The 15,964-nt window shown below is 36.1% G+C and overlaps 1 protein-coding gene across 2 annotated transcripts in view; it reads left to right on the top strand.

The window, feature by feature from the left end:
- Positions 1–15,964, top strand: part of LOC126475376 (AP-5 complex subunit zeta-1-like) — a 159,521-nt gene that overhangs the window by 108,138 nt on the left and 35,419 nt on the right. For both annotated transcript variants that reach the window (XM_050103199.1, XM_050103200.1), the window contains one exon: positions 582–791. In XM_050103199.1, coding sequence (XP_049959156.1) covers positions 582–791 — 210 coding nt within the window. The remainder of the gene's footprint in view (positions 1–581; positions 792–15,964) is intronic.

Below are 15,964 nucleotides of genomic sequence, written 5' to 3'. Positions count from 1 at the left end.
AGTTTTTGGAATGCAATTTGTACAATTACATACAGTCAGTTAATAAACAAAATGTGCACTTACAGAATATTGAAGTGGTGATGAACCTTGACTGAGGCAGAAATCTATGTTTCATCCTCAGTGAAAGACCTAAAAAAATCAAATCACCACTGCACATACCTCAACAAAATATGATAAAACCCTTACGTAATGCTTCATTGTGGCAGATGCTGGTTTTCCTTGGAATGGTAATAGAAGATAAGTTTTCTGTCATGTTCATAATGTTAATGTACTATGTTCTTGTTAATAAACAAATCACTCTCCTGACTGATGAGAGTTACATAAGATACACATAGCAATACGGAGAATAAAGAGTTCTTACCTCTGATCATTTTTATTTACATCTTGTCTTTATGTTATGTTCAAATTAAGATTTTCACATGGCAGATAAGTAATAAAACTTTATATTTACCTTATTTTTCCATAATGTGATAAGTTAATTATAATGATTAGCCTGTAACATGCAGCATGTAGTCATCCATTATCAAATTAATTACATAATTCTGCCATTATGAAATAAAGTTTTATTTCTGTATCCAAAGGTTAGGTGCATACATCGATCTGCTTGGAGAACTGGCAACACAGTCTCTTGTTATAACCTGCAGTCAGATTGTGCCACTTCTGTTAGACAAGTTTTTCTCGGCCCTCATGCTTCAAGGTGATGCTGATGCTGCAGCTGATGTTTTATGTGCTCTTCTTACCAGACTAACACTTCTATTCAAAGTTCCTGGATACACCGATTCAGTTCATAAGTAAGTTCAAAGTGCAGTCAGTGAAATATACCTTATAATGTTGTCATGCATTACACACACGAAAAACTTATTAAATTTAAGTATCTTGTAAAATTTCTGTTGTTCCATTATCTACTTTTGTGACACGATTCTACAGCGGTTTTTCTTTAGAGATACAGTTGAAGAATAATTTACCTACATGTTAGCAGAATATCTGTAATGTATTTATATATTTTCCGTACAGTAACACAGGATTTGTTTTTTAATGTGGACGTATTTTACACTTTTCATCATATCTTTACCTTTACAAACAATAAAAAAGTTATGTATTTTGATTACTGGTACTTACATATACCATTGGTACAAATGAAAGTCTTTTACTCCTCTGAAGGGAATTCCTTAATACTAGAAAAACATTTATTGGTAAGAAACTCCTGCAGTTCCATTTCAAAGCAGCTTCTACTTGAGCTTTTTAAATTCTCTTTATATGTGTTGTAAAATCTGTTTCCCGTGTAATAGGGGCTGTTGTCTCCACATTCTGGGTTGTATGTTTCCAGATGATAATCGCTTGTCTACAAGTGTTCTAAATGTGTAAATCTTTATTTAGACTACTGTACTGCTTTTATTGTTAAATTATTTGAAGACTTGTTCCCAAGAGAGATACCTGTTTAATGTTACTCAAAGGAAGACAGTTGTATCACCCAGTTTCATTTGTATTCCATCATTGACACAACATCATGTTGCCCACTGTCACGTTGTTGGTGTATGTGGGAGTCCATTAAGCTTAATCAGTTATTTTTAATGCCAAGTAAGAAACCAGAGTAATTCAGGACCAGATTATTATTGCTGGGTGCACAGTTAATAACTGTTGTGTCATCTGCATGGTTAAGTACTTTGTTGTTGGGCACTATGGTATATCATTAACATCTGATATTAAGAATAGAGGCCACAGAACTGACCCTTAATGCACACTACACTTTGTTACAGCTCAACTGAACCTGCCACTCTGTATGTGACTTGTTCAATCTCATATCTGGCTTGTAGGTATGATTGTAACAGTCTTTTAGCTATTCCTCTGATACCACAAGTTTTCATTTTATCAAGCAGCAGGTCGTAAGATACTTTGTCAAATGCACACGATAGATCCAGGAAAAACATGCTGTCCTTTCCCTCTCATCTAATTTCATTAACATTGTATGCTCTGGATTGTATATGGCAGGTGATGCTGAGTAGCTTTTCCTAAAATCATTTTGCATTTCTTACAGCACTTCCTGTTTGAAAAGAAAGTTTTCTAAGATCAGTGCAATAATTTTTTTCTAATACTTTTACTTGAGATGAAAATAATTGGCCATTAGTTTTTGGCTTTGTTGTTACTATCTTTTTTAAGCAGTGTCTTGACTATTGTAAACTTTACTTCAGATTGAAACACACCTTCACTTAAACTTTCATTGAACAGGTTAACCAGAGCAAAAATTTGTGTGTGTTTGCATCTTCTTAATATAATGGAGGAATTTTATCTCATCCAACAGAGACCTTATTCTGCTTTATTGTCTCTATTTCTGTTGTATATGTTTCATAAATATAAACTGATTTCTGTACCTATAATGGCCTGTTTCCAATAACTAAGAGGAGGAAAAGGGGGTGATGTTGGCGGATAAATTATGGCCAATGAGAAATAATGCAGTCACTGACAGGAAGTATAAATACATTCTTATCAACAAAAAGCTGTGGCATTTGATGAGAGATGATTGGCTAACAGAGTGTGATTGCAAACAGCAAATACACAGAGCAAGGAAACTTAATTCCAATTAATTTATCCCCACTCAAAAACAAGAAACAGACATAATAAACAATCAGTAATAGGTGTATGTGTATGATGCAGTACAAAATCAAAGATTCTGTACTATGGCATAATGTGGAACTATTATTCCCTCACTCTACTGCATTTGGGCAACAATCTATAGAAATGTGCTTGATGTCTTGTAATTTTTAAACTTGAATCTGTAACAGACTCATACTTATGTTTACTCCCATTTACAAAAAGGAGCTATACAGAACTGACTGTATTCATAAATTATAAATATTCTACAACTCAAGCTACAAGGTACAGAAATTCTACTTCTGTAGAAGATAATGCTACAGTACTTTCTTTTTCTAGTGCCCATCTTACAATGTTACCAAATAATTTGGTATTATAACCAGAAGTTGATTTTATGATTGACCTATTGGCCCAATCACCATAAGCTACCACAGTTTCATCGTTGCTTTCATTTTTATAATGTACAGGTCTACTATAAATAAAATTATTCTTCATTTTTAAAGTTCTATATTTTCCAAAGTATTATATATACAAATTTGACTGATGCATGAATAGAAATGTGAACTCACCAGATTTGCAATTTACACTATACAGATATTGTATGATTGCTCCTCTGGCCACCACATAATGCCTGTCGAAGCTGTGATCAAGTTTATTCTATACTTTATATAGCAACATCCTACAGTGAGCACAGCAGTATTGATGTGTTCTTTGAACTATTCCAGTGTTCCTGGCAATGGGGGTATGTAAATATGGTCCTTAATGTACCAAAAGTAAAAAGTCACAATGTGTTAGATCAGGCAACCTGGGGCCAAGGAAGCAGTCACACCATCTTCGCCACCATGCCCAACCCAGCATTGGGGAAGTTCGCCATTTAGAGAGTGACAGACATCAATGCTCCAATGAGGGGTGTCTTGGTGGAAGATGAAATTCTCGGCATCAACAGTCAGTTGGGAAGACTGCCACAACTTCAACTCATCAAGGTAGGAGACATTTGTCACAGCCCTCCTGCAGAAGAAAAAAAATTCACCGCCACACCTTCATCTGTGACATTGCACAGAAAACATTAATTTTAAGTGAATATACCACAATTTCATGTGTATTTTCAGAGGCCCTTACTCTCACATTGTGATGATTAACCTTTCCAGATAAATGGGAGGTAGCTTCATCACTGAGTATCAGTTTGGGGCGAAACTCTTTCCTTGCTTTGTCATCATTTTGTCAACGCACCTCATTCATAATACCAAGAGGTGTACACAATGCTAAGTTCGTGAGTTTGTAGTTATATTCATAAATCAGTCATATTTGTGTATGTTATACATTGAAAAATATAGAACTTTGAAAATGAATGAATCATCTATAGTAGCCCTGTAATGTATGATATAATGTGTCTTTTGTGCTAATAGTATTCTATTTAAACCTTTCCTATATGCTTCCTTTGAATCACTCTGATAATGACTGAAATAATTAATGGCAAAGTGTAAATCAAGTCATGCTTTAGTCACATAAAGCAAACATCCTGCTAGTTCTCTACAATGCACTTTCTCATTCATTTTCATATTCTCAACTTCTTTGTAATTCAGTTACATGTGTGTGTTAGGCTTACATTCATTCATGCTGAAGCTCTGCATCAAATTTTCTGACTCATAACTATCCCATTCTCCCTTTTATCTACTTTAACTATCAAAAACAGTCTCCTAAATCTTTCATTTTAAATCTACTTGTTAATGTTAATTTGAATTCTTCACTTTTTGTTCTGTCATTTCCCAAAATGTTGATGTCATCAATGTTCAGCAAAACTGTACAACCACCTATCAGCAATACTTTAAACAAAGCCTAGATCATTAACAAACTTGTCAAATGTGAAATTCTAAGATCTTGAGGCCTGCTTTAGACCATAAAATGCTTTGTTTAGCTTACCTGCACTACCTGGTTCTACATTCACTACTACCTGGAAATTATATAAATTTAATCTTCTACATTTTTTTTTAAAGGAAAGCACTTTTTACATTTAGACAGTTTGTAACCAGTTTTTCGCAATTCAACTGCACATAATGTCCTCAGAATTGTCAGTCTTGCTACAGGAGCATATGTTTCATTATACTCGAACCCTTTTCTTTGAGAACAGTCATGAATGAGTAGCCTAGCTTTCTAATGACTACTGTTACTTAAATCATCATGTTTCAATTTAAAAACTCACTAAGTGTCAATAGCCCTCTTTTTTTCAGATAGGTCACAAATGTCCAGGTCTTAATTTCATTAACCTCTTCTACTACTGTGTGAAATCTGTGTTCTTTGTCTGTTCTGTTGAAAATGTCACTGAAATTCTCAGGTACATTGTTGATCTAACACTGAATAGTCTTTCCTCCATGGCGGGCATTTTCTCTCTCTTTCCCAAGTCTATGGCCTTCAGGAGATTTAACTCCTTCAGTTATTTTTGGCTGACATGAAATCATCTCGGTAGTCGATTTTATCTTCATCAATGATAATTACAACATTTCTGTCTCTTTTCAAGAGAAGCGGTTCTCATTATTACGATCAAAATTATTTTAATCATACTTGACATCCCTTCCAAGAATGATGCATCTCTTTTCTGGGCACCAAAGCAATATTGAACCATTAAGCATATCTTTATTCTGGCACCAAATTTTCTTGCAATCAGTTCTCCAAGAAACTATAAGTATACCACACAACCAAACACTTCCAGTTTCTGCAGTTTCAGCATTTCACCATACCACATAAGGTGCTGGAACTTCCAGTCGATGGTGTTCTGGTTATCAGCTAAACAACAGTCAGTACTGCTTCTGGCTGAAATGATTTTCTGAATTTACTGTTCAAAAGCTTGCAGTGAGCTTGGTTTGTAATGTATTTATCATGTATTCCATTTTGTTGTGTGTATTCCTTAGTAAATTAATATTGAATTCCCTTTTCTTTAAAAAGAGCTATTCATTTCATTGGACAACTATTCACCTTCATCATCATAGTGAAATCTACTTATCCTCTAATTGAAATGAACTGTTGCCATTGCTTCATACTGTTTTAAATATTCTAGCATTGGAGCTTTATTATGTATCTTATAAACAGCTGTAAAATGAATATAATTTTCTATAAATGTAATGACATCTCTCTTTCTCATATAACATAACCAAAGACATGTTGCACTGCTAGTTCCCATCTGCGGAGTTCTGAGAAACTAGTGTTTGAGGGAAGAATCCAGAAGGCGTATGTGGTGAAACAGGCACCGAGGTCACAATTGTCATGTTGTACAGCATGCTCTGCAACAGGATATTGCGTGTTGCCAGGTTACACCATCTGTCCATGCCCTTTCATCCTAATTTATAATTTGGTACTAGTCATGCTGATGTAAAAGGCCAAACAGTGTTTACATAACAGCTGATATATGACGTCTCATTTCATAGGTTGCTCTGCATTTGATAATATATGTGTTGCCAGTTACAGGACTGCTATAGGTGGTGGTAGGAGGATGCATAGGGCAAGTCTTGCAGCAGGAATGGCCACAAGGGTAGGAGCCATAGGTAAGGGAGATGGGTGCAGGAGCATAGAGCCTGACAAGGATATTGCAGAGATTGGGAGGGCAACGAAAATCTATTCTGTGTGTGGTGGGCAAAATTTCAGACAGAATGGATCTCATTTCAGGGCATGATTTTAGGAAGTCATGGTCCTCTCAAAGTAGCTGATTATACATTCCAGATCAGGACAATACTGGGTCACCATTGGTATGCTCTGAAGTTGTTTTTTGGAGGAATCAGCAGTACCAGGATTGGACATGATGGCCCAGGAAATTTGCTTTTGAACTAGGTTGGTGGGGTAATTATTTGCAGTGTAGGCTGAGGTGAGAATGGTGGTGTATTGCTGGAAGGAGTCTGCATCCAAACAAATATGTTTGCCTCAGATACCAAGGCTGTGTGGTAGGGAATGTTTGATGTGGAACAGATGGCAACTGTCAAAATGTAAGTCATCATCATCAGTTATCTGCTATATTAGCAGGTCCTTTGCCTCTCCATTTTCTGCGATCCATTGCTTCCTTCTTAAGGGACTCCGGAAAGGCTCAAAATCATGAAAAGTTCAATTTTTACTTTTTTGCGTTTTCTGAATCAGCAGACTATTACCTTTTAATAGATATATAATTTATTCAATTCCAAAGATTACAACTATTTTTAAATTTTTTTTGAAATGTGTTCTACATGGGCGTGACCCACTGTGGCGCTGTTAAACTGCTGTCAAATGGGTTTATTATTAACGTCCGTGTTCATCAGGTACATTTTAGTGATGTGAGATAAAGTATGTGTTGTGGCTAACCTGTGATGGTTCAATATATATCGCTGGTGTGATTGTTGATTGTTTCATGTTTATTTACTCTGTCGTTATCTCGAAAATATTCGTAATTAATTCTGTTTCTTGAGTCTCTGTTTTGTTGAAGTATAATAATGAGTAAAAGTTAAGTTATTAGAAATCCTCTGAAGGCTTTTAAGAAAAGGAGAAATGTTGGAAAGCCAAAGATATGTGTTATTACTGTAAACAATAAAGACGATAACCAAGTGAGTGAACCTAACCTCTCAAGTACACCTGCCCATAGCAGTCAAAGTGGGAAAGAAAATACTTCACAGAAGAAGCTTGGTTCAATGAGTGAAAACTATGAATGTTTTATGGGCGAATCGGATGTGAATGAAATATTTGATATGTCGGTTCTCAAAGGAATTTTTTCAAACTGTGTAAGATGTATTCATTGTAGTGAAGTTGGTCTGGAACTCTCCATAATAAAGCACGTAGGACTTGCTAGTGAAATACAACTGAAATGTGATAAGTGTTCATACATGACCACCTTTTGGAGCAGTGTTGCAGTAACTGCAACTGAAGAAAATGGTAGCAAAATCTACGAACACAACAACGAGCGATGCTTGCTTTAGACAAGGAACGCCTTCTGGCTGCAGACAGGGCTGTAAAGAGTCTAGAAATACAAGCAAGAGTAAACAGGAGGAGGAACAAGAGGAAGCTGGAGGAGGAGTTTTCAGAGGATGAAGATAATCCATCCTATGGACCTGGAATGCACTAAAAAGTTAATCCAATCTTTGTCGCTCGATTCCCAAAACTTTTATTTTCTCATACTAATTACATATTTTCTAAGGATCTTCCAAACATATTTGTTTCAAACTTTCAGTAAATGTTACACAGTACCTTCTGCATAATTTAACACAGCCCTTTTCCAAAAAACTGTATATTTTTGAATATATAAATAAAAAATTGCAAAAAAATGTTGTGAATTTTCATTACAATTGAAAAAAAATCATCTTTAATAACTGAACTAAAATTTTGTAAAATCCCTGTGTTAAGTTGTAGCCCATATTCCAATAAATAATCTGTAAAAAGTTCAACTTCCTACCTCAAATACTTTGTGAGGAAAGATGTAATTTATAAGCGTTATTTTAACATTGCAAGTATAGGGCGTTCCGGAGCCCCTTAAGGCTGCTGTATGTTGTACCGTCCATCATGTCATCCAGTATCTGGAATCTCTTCCTTCCTCGCTTCCTTTTCCCTTCTAATGTAAGTACTTCACCGCAATACACCACCACTCTCACTTCAGCCTTCACTGGATTTTATTATCCTAACAGCCTAGTCCAAAAGCAGATTTCCCGGGCCGTCGCATCCAGTCCTGGTACTGCTGATCCCTTAAAAAAAAAGAAACTTTGGAGTACACCAGTTGTCACTTTGACAAGGCCATGACTTCCTAAAACCATTCCATGAAATGAGATCCATTCTGTCTGAGATTTTGCCCACCAAACCTAGAATAGCATTTCATCGCCCTTCTAATCTCCGCAATATCCTTGTCAGATCCTATGCTCCTTCTGCGCCCATCTCCCTACCCTATGGCTCCCACCCCTGTGACCTTCCCCAGTGGAAGACTTGCCCTATGCACCCTCCTGCCACCACCTATACCATCCCTGTAACTTGAAAAACACATACTATCAAACGTAGAGCCACCTGTGAAATGACATTTCATATCCCAGCTGTTATGTAAACACTGTTCAGTCTTTTACATCAGCATGACTACCACCCAGTTATCAGGCAGGATGAATGGGCATAGGCAGAGGGTGTATACAGGCAAGATACAACATCCGGTTGCAGATCATGCTGTACAATGTGACAGTCATGACCTCGGCACCTGTTTCACCACATGCGCCATCTGGATTCTTCCCCCAGATACCAGTTTCTCATAACTCCGCAGGTGGAACTAGCACTTCAACATTTCTTTGGTTCTCACCCCCCACCTGGCCTTATTTATGTTAATTCCTTCCATCTCAGCATTTATTCATAGTAACTACTCCTTTCTTCACTCCATTTCAGTTTTTTTATATCTTTCATTTTCTGACTTGTCTATTTTTCACCATCCCATTTCCTGCCTGTGTTACATATAATGCACTTAGCTTTTCACTCTATTGTTTTATTAGTAATCTTTGTGTCACATTTCACCTTGTCTTCCACCTTTAAGCTCCCAGGTTTTCAAATCTTGTCTGGTGCAGTCTCCAACAATCAGTCTCTCCTTCTCATTCTGTCCGATAAGTCTCCTTTACCCAGCATTCTGGGTGACTTTTCTAAGCTGTACCCCATTCCTAAAACCTCTACAGTCCTTTTCCTTCACCCCTCTTCCTTCCTTCTTTCTTCAACTCTTCCACCAGAAGAAGGAGCCACTGACTCCAAAAGCTTGTGAAAGTTAAATCCTTTTGTGTCAGATGCAGATGCAGTCCACAATTGGGCTCCAGTGGCCCTGTGTGTGTGTGTGTGTGTGTGTGTGTGTGTGTGTGAGAGAGAGAGAGAGAGAGAGAGAGAGAGAGAGAGAGAGAGAGAGAGAGAGTTCTATAGTTCTATTTCAGAGGAAGTACCTTTTTTTTTATCTGAAAGCTTACATGTTTAGTAGTCTTTACATTGTGTCTGTTTGCTACTCGGCAAAACTTAAATGTAACAAGTTTTACATTAATGGAAAAAGCCTAACACAGCTTTGTTTTCTTATACAATGTTTTTTAAAAAAATTTGTAAAGTATTGATGTTGAACAATTACATTTGAAGTATGTAAACTGCTGCTAAAGTGCTTAATTATTTTAATTACTACTATTAGCAAAATCAGTGCTAAAGTTACATTATTTTATACAACTAACAATCTTATCTACCTTAATGATTATTACCTGGTGTACTACAGTTTCAGTGGTGAGTCACAGCATTATGCAGTATTTTTCTAGAATTTTCATATCCTTAATTTTGCATACATTGTACAGTTACTGTATTGTATGAGTGAATTATTATCTTTTTGAATTAGAAATTGTTTTAACAGATTGTGAATGTGTATACATGAAATTCTATAACTAACTTGTTATTTACAGCACATTCAGTTATTGCAAACAGTGTCAGATAATGAATAATAAATGTGAAAGAAGTAAACAGAAACATTAATATACAATAACATATTAAAAGATGCAATGTATCAAGTAATTCACTAAAGATTGTGTATCGTCTAGTCCTATACAAAGTTTAAGGCTGTTCTTGTGCATGAGATTCTGCAAGAACAGACATGCAACATAGAAGGAAAGATTTTTGTATGCTAGAATTGTCTAGGCACTGGCACTGTATACATGAAATTCTATAACTAACTTGTTATTTACAGCACATTCAGTTATTGCAAACAGTGTCAGATAATGAATAATAAATGTGAAAGAAGTAAACAGAAACATTAATATACAATAACATATTAAAAGATGCAATGTATCAAGTAATTCACTAAAGATTGTGTATCGTATAGTCCTATACAAAGTTTAAGGCTGTTCTTGTGCATGAGATTCTGCAAGAACAGACATGCAACATAGAAGGAAAGATTTTTGTATGCTAGAATTGTCTAGGCACTGGCTGAACTGGATCAAAAAAATGGTTCAAATGGCTCTGAGCACTATGGGACTCAACTGCTGAGGTCATTAGTCCCCTAGTACTTAGAACTAGTTAAACCTAACTAACGTAAGGACATCACACACATCCATGCCCGAGGCAGGATTCGAACCTGCGACCGTAGCAGTCTCGCGGTTCCAGACTGCAGCGCCAGAACCGCGCGGCCACTTCGGCCAGCGAACTGGACCAGCATGTGTCTCTGTAACAGGAATAACTAAGTTTTTAAAATAATTGAAAAGCCATGATCGCTTCAATCGTTTATTAGATGACCAGTTTCAGCACTCTGAATGTGCCATCATCAGATCTGTGAAGGTATAACATAACAGGTTTGAGGGAGGGCTTACATGAGTTAACTATATACATTACAATTATTACAGAACCACATACCTGAAACGTCGATTAACATTTATAAAACCATATGGACATCATGGCATATGAGGAATACCATCTGAGAAAATCATTGTCACAACCAATAAAAAAATAATAAAAATCTGCTCTCGTGGTCGTTCTTCCCATAAAATATAAAACTGAAGTCACCAGATGAAACTACCACTGCTCGCCTAACACCGGTCGGCATCATCACTGCCCTATTCCGCACAGGCTTACCTGCTGTGATTCTAGCGGTTCACAACCGGCCACCAGATAGCGCTGTCCAAGCAGCGCATACACAGTCCTCAAACCTGTTATGTTATACCTTCACAGATCTGATGATGGCACCTCCTGAGTGCTGAAACCGGTCATCTAACAAACGACTGAAGCGATCGTGACTTTTCAATTATTTTAAAAACAGAGTGATCGCCCCATGACACACCATGTGTTCTCTGTTAACTGTAAGTGTTTACACTGTTCTCTCAAACATACCTAATGGTGTAATTAGTTTTTTTTTACACACACATTGAAAAAGAACTAAATTTAATTAGTCTTCGTCATATTCTCTCTCTCTCTCTCTCTCTCTCTCTCTCTCTCTCTCTCTCTCTCTCTCGTGACCAGTCTTTCACCTTCATCTCTTTTGCTTGAATTATTGCTTAAACATCACGTAAGAAGTGCCTTTTCTCCTACAAATCATACAATCAAACCGAGGGCATTAAAGATATAATATGCATAAAAAAACCAAATATGTGGGTAGATAAGATACACACTTATTATTAATTGGGAATGTGTTCAAATTGGAATCATATATACATAAGTTAATACACAAATGTAAGTGCAGTGTGAACAGAATGAGCTTAGTGTCATTAGTAAGCAGTTTTTTTTTTTTTTAAATCCTTTTTCATTAGTACTAGTCTAATGTAATTTGATTACTTAAATCACAAGTTACAAATACATTTATGTCAGCTGTAGATACCATGTGTGTCAAAAGTTGACATTATAATTAAAAAGATTATATTATTCGAGAAAAGTAGCATATTACTGACAAGACATCACAATGCCGAAATAAATTCATAATTAGTATAAAAATTACAAAGTGCTTTTGTACACAGATAACCCATCTGGATAGTCGTGCACATTAGCGCACCACTTGTGGGAGGTGCACTGGTCCTGGATCAAATCCATTCTGTGGATTAACAACAAGTGTCAGAGCCTGGATGTGGTTTTCAGGAGGTTTCCCACTTCTGAGGTTGGTGCCCATGTCCTGCCTCAATTACTCAATTCACAAAATTTTGAAAATGCTCACACACTTTCACTTGCAATAGCAGTTGACACAGAGATGGGGTACATGTAGTCTGTCCCACAGAGGAAAGGGGGGGGGGGGGTGATAGGTAGGACAGCCAGCCACCCTCTATCATTAACATTACCGGGTCCAGGATAACATGCTGATGCTGTGAAAGACACTGGATAAGGCCCTGAAAAAGAAGACAACCTTCATACACGAATTATCCTATTGAAATAAACAACTGATTAGTATGTTCACTGGTAACAGAGGAATAAAAAAGATCATTATTTTCCTCACTTCTCTTTGTATTAGTTGAGTCCATTTCCTACTGTATAAATTTGTTCTCAGAAATATTCACATATCCATCATCGCACAGACAAGTTAGTCCTTCACCATACTAGTGAACTAAAGTGTTTTAGTGACATGTTGAAACAAAGTCTCAAAATCTCTCAGTTTTTCATATGTACGTATTATACTGCGAAAATGAAATGTGCTTAGGCAAGGATGAATGAGCATAGACAGAGCCTATATACTGGCAACACACAATATACTGTTGGACAACAAGGTCTACAACATGAGTCATAACCTTGGTGCCCTTTTCACCGCACATGCAATCTGGATTCTTCCTATTGAAGCTAGTTTCACAGGTGGGAACTGGCCTTACAACATGTGCTTGGTTCTCACCACCCACTTGGCATAAATTTAAGTTAATTTCTGTGGCATGAGCATTTCTTTTCAGTAACTATCTTTCATTTTTTTATTGTTTATTTTATGACCTGTCCATTTCTACCCACCCCTTCGCCTGTCTACAATGTATAATTCACTTGGATTTCTGCTTTTACAACTCATCTTCCATCTTTAAGTCCTCTGCTTTTCAAATCTCGTTGGTGAAGGTACCAACAATCAATGTGTCCTTCTCATCCCATCCAGTAAGTCTGCACTGATGTCGGTTCTGGATGACTTTTCCATAACTCTTCCCCATTTCCTAAGCCTCACTAGTCTTTTCCTTCAAACCTTCTGCCAAATGAAGGGAACTGCTGACTCTGAAAGTCCTTGTGTTTCCTCCTCTTTTCATGCCTTTTCTTGTACTGCCCCACTTGGTTAGCAGATTTTTTATTCATCCACATTACTTTATCAAATATTGATTATTTTCATTGCTATATAAATGAAAGTTTGCCAGGCTTGAACCTATCTACTAAGACAAAGCTAGGTAAGGGCACCATAGCTTAGAGTGTTCCTACATTTCTCTGGAAATAAAATTTATTCTTTCCCAAGATTGACTTTAACTGGCTTTTATACTTTCTTCTCTACAAATTCATGTTACTATTTTGCAACTGTGGTTTACTGAACTGGTGTTTTGGTAATACTAACACCTGTCAACACCTAACTTCTTTAGTACTGGAGTAATTGCATTTTCCTGTATCATAGGCCCTGCATACTATGTGGATCAGTTTTGTCGAGGTTGCTTCTCCTGAGGATCTAGGAATTTTGTCTGCTCTAGGTTTCTTGTTTATATTTGTCTGTCAGTGCTCTGTCAAATTCATATTGTCTTTTCATGTAGCTGCTTCTCTTTTTGTCCAAAGGTTTCTTTGATTTTCCTACAAGTGGCATCTACCTTTGCCATCAACATGCATTCTTCTGTAGCTTTGCATTTCTTCTTCAGCTATTCCTGCTTTGCGACTTTGTGCTTTCTGTCAATTTCATTTTTAGGTGTATTTATTCCCTTTTGCCTGCTTTGTTTTTATATTGTTCCCTTAAATATATAGTGTCAGTTCATTTTTCTTTGTCAAAAAGCCAATGAATCATGCATATCATAACACAGCAGTTTACATACCACAAAACAGATCTGCAATAATTGTTCTCTTGCAGCAGGATTGCAATCTTCCTCTTTGTCACTCAAGAACTTTTTAATTCAAAGTACAACAAATTTTCCAATTACTGGATCAGGAAGGACATAAATTTGTTAAAGGTTTTCATTTCAAGTTTTGTAGAACATCACGTGTGCATGTAAAATGGTTGACATTTATATATTGAGTACATTTCCAATGACAGTGGACAAGTTGAAAACACGTCAAGAAGGTAAACAGTCTTGACATTGTTCAGACTAGAATCTGTCTGCATATAGAAATGGACCAAAGGGATAATTTTTTTTTCCATTATCCCTTTAACTTATCCCCATGTTGTCTTTTCATTTCTTCTGTCCATATTGTTCCCGATTTCTTATTTCTTTTGCATTGAAAGGCTTCTGAATTTAATATTTTATTCTTGAAAATATTTCTGTCTCTTATTTCTGATTATTTGATGATGTTTCTTTCTATACCTTCCCTTACTTCTGTAGTCCATGTTGTTGTCAATTTTTTCTTCCAGAAATACAGGAATATTTGTTGCGTCATGAAACTGTTGTAATTCGTTCGGCAGAGGTGTCAAAAAAAAATCTTCTTTTTTCCTCTCTATTTTTGGAGATCTCCTCATCACTTCTCAGTTTCCAGCCATCTGTAGGTTTTATTGCACCCATTATTTTGCTAAATATCCATCTTTCAGGTACCTCTATTCTATTCAGCTTATAATTCATTGTTAGGAATTCATCCCCATATAAACATTTTGGCCATACCACTGTCGTATAGTGTTTTAGTTTTGTTTTTCTAGATGTGCATTTATTTTTGTAAATATTCTTTGTCAAACCATATGCTCTCTCCATATTGTTAACTCTTACATCTGCTGCAAAATTTTCTAGTCGATGCTGTTGTAAAGTTTCTCAAAGATATTTGAATTTACTTACTCGCTCTATTTTACCTATTTGTTTTTCCAAGAATTTTAGTGCATTTTTATGTTTGTCATGAATTTGACTTTTTCATCTGAAATTTTGAGACCAGTGCTATTTCTTACAGATTTATTTGAATAACAGTGTCTATCAGATTTTCTGACAGTATTGCAAAACTGTGTGCAAAAGCCAGGCAGCTTACCTTAAGGGGAGTTATAATGGAAAAAAAAATTTTTCACATTTTCAGATTTTTATCTCATTATAAAATTTGCAATTTTCCAAATAAAATGATATCATTTATAAAGTCACGTGAGAAGTATTTTATTTTATTTTTTAAATATAATCTCACCGGTTGAAAATATTAAAATTTTTACATGCATTACTTCAAGATCAAATAAAATCGGTAATTTTTTTATGTAGAAGGCGGTGGATTGCTGTGTTATGAAGGTTAAATTAGGTGTTTGTATTGGTAGCACTGTCAAAAACAGTATCGTATTGTTTCATCGTATAAACATGCATTGTATGTCAAAGTGCTAACATTTTTCCAAGGAAAAGTGACAAATAGATTGGTAAATCTCTCAAAAAGTAAAGTGTGACACCAAAAAGAAGTGCTTTTAAGAAATGTGGGTTTCATGGTAATAGATTTTCAAGTAAAGGGAAACATTGTGTTCCACCTGTGGCGTGTGTAGTTACAGACAGTGAAATACAGGCAAACTCATCAGCATCTAGAGAAACACCCATTAGTGCTTTGAAGATTAAAATAAAATGTTGTGATACGCAGTTTTCCCATAACCAAAGTGATGTAAATGGTAGGTTAGGTTATATTCTGGTAGACTGACACATCCTGACAAAGATGTTAGGTGAATGTGTGTGTGTTGCAAAATATATGGAGGGCCAGTTAGTTTACATGAAGACAGTGAGGTATCAAATGGACTAGCCAGGAAACTTTATCATTAATCGTACCAGTTGTAAATATACTTTTTCATTTTGGAAGTCTACTAAGTGTAAAG

Source organism: Schistocerca serialis, chromosome 4 (genome assembly GCF_023864345.2).
Source record: "Schistocerca serialis cubense isolate TAMUIC-IGC-003099 chromosome 4, iqSchSeri2.2, whole genome shotgun sequence".
NCBI lineage: Eukaryota > Metazoa > Arthropoda > Insecta > Orthoptera > Acrididae > Schistocerca > Schistocerca serialis.
Note: the sequence above shows the minus strand (reverse complement) of the source record. Positions and strands in the feature narration are given on the sequence as shown.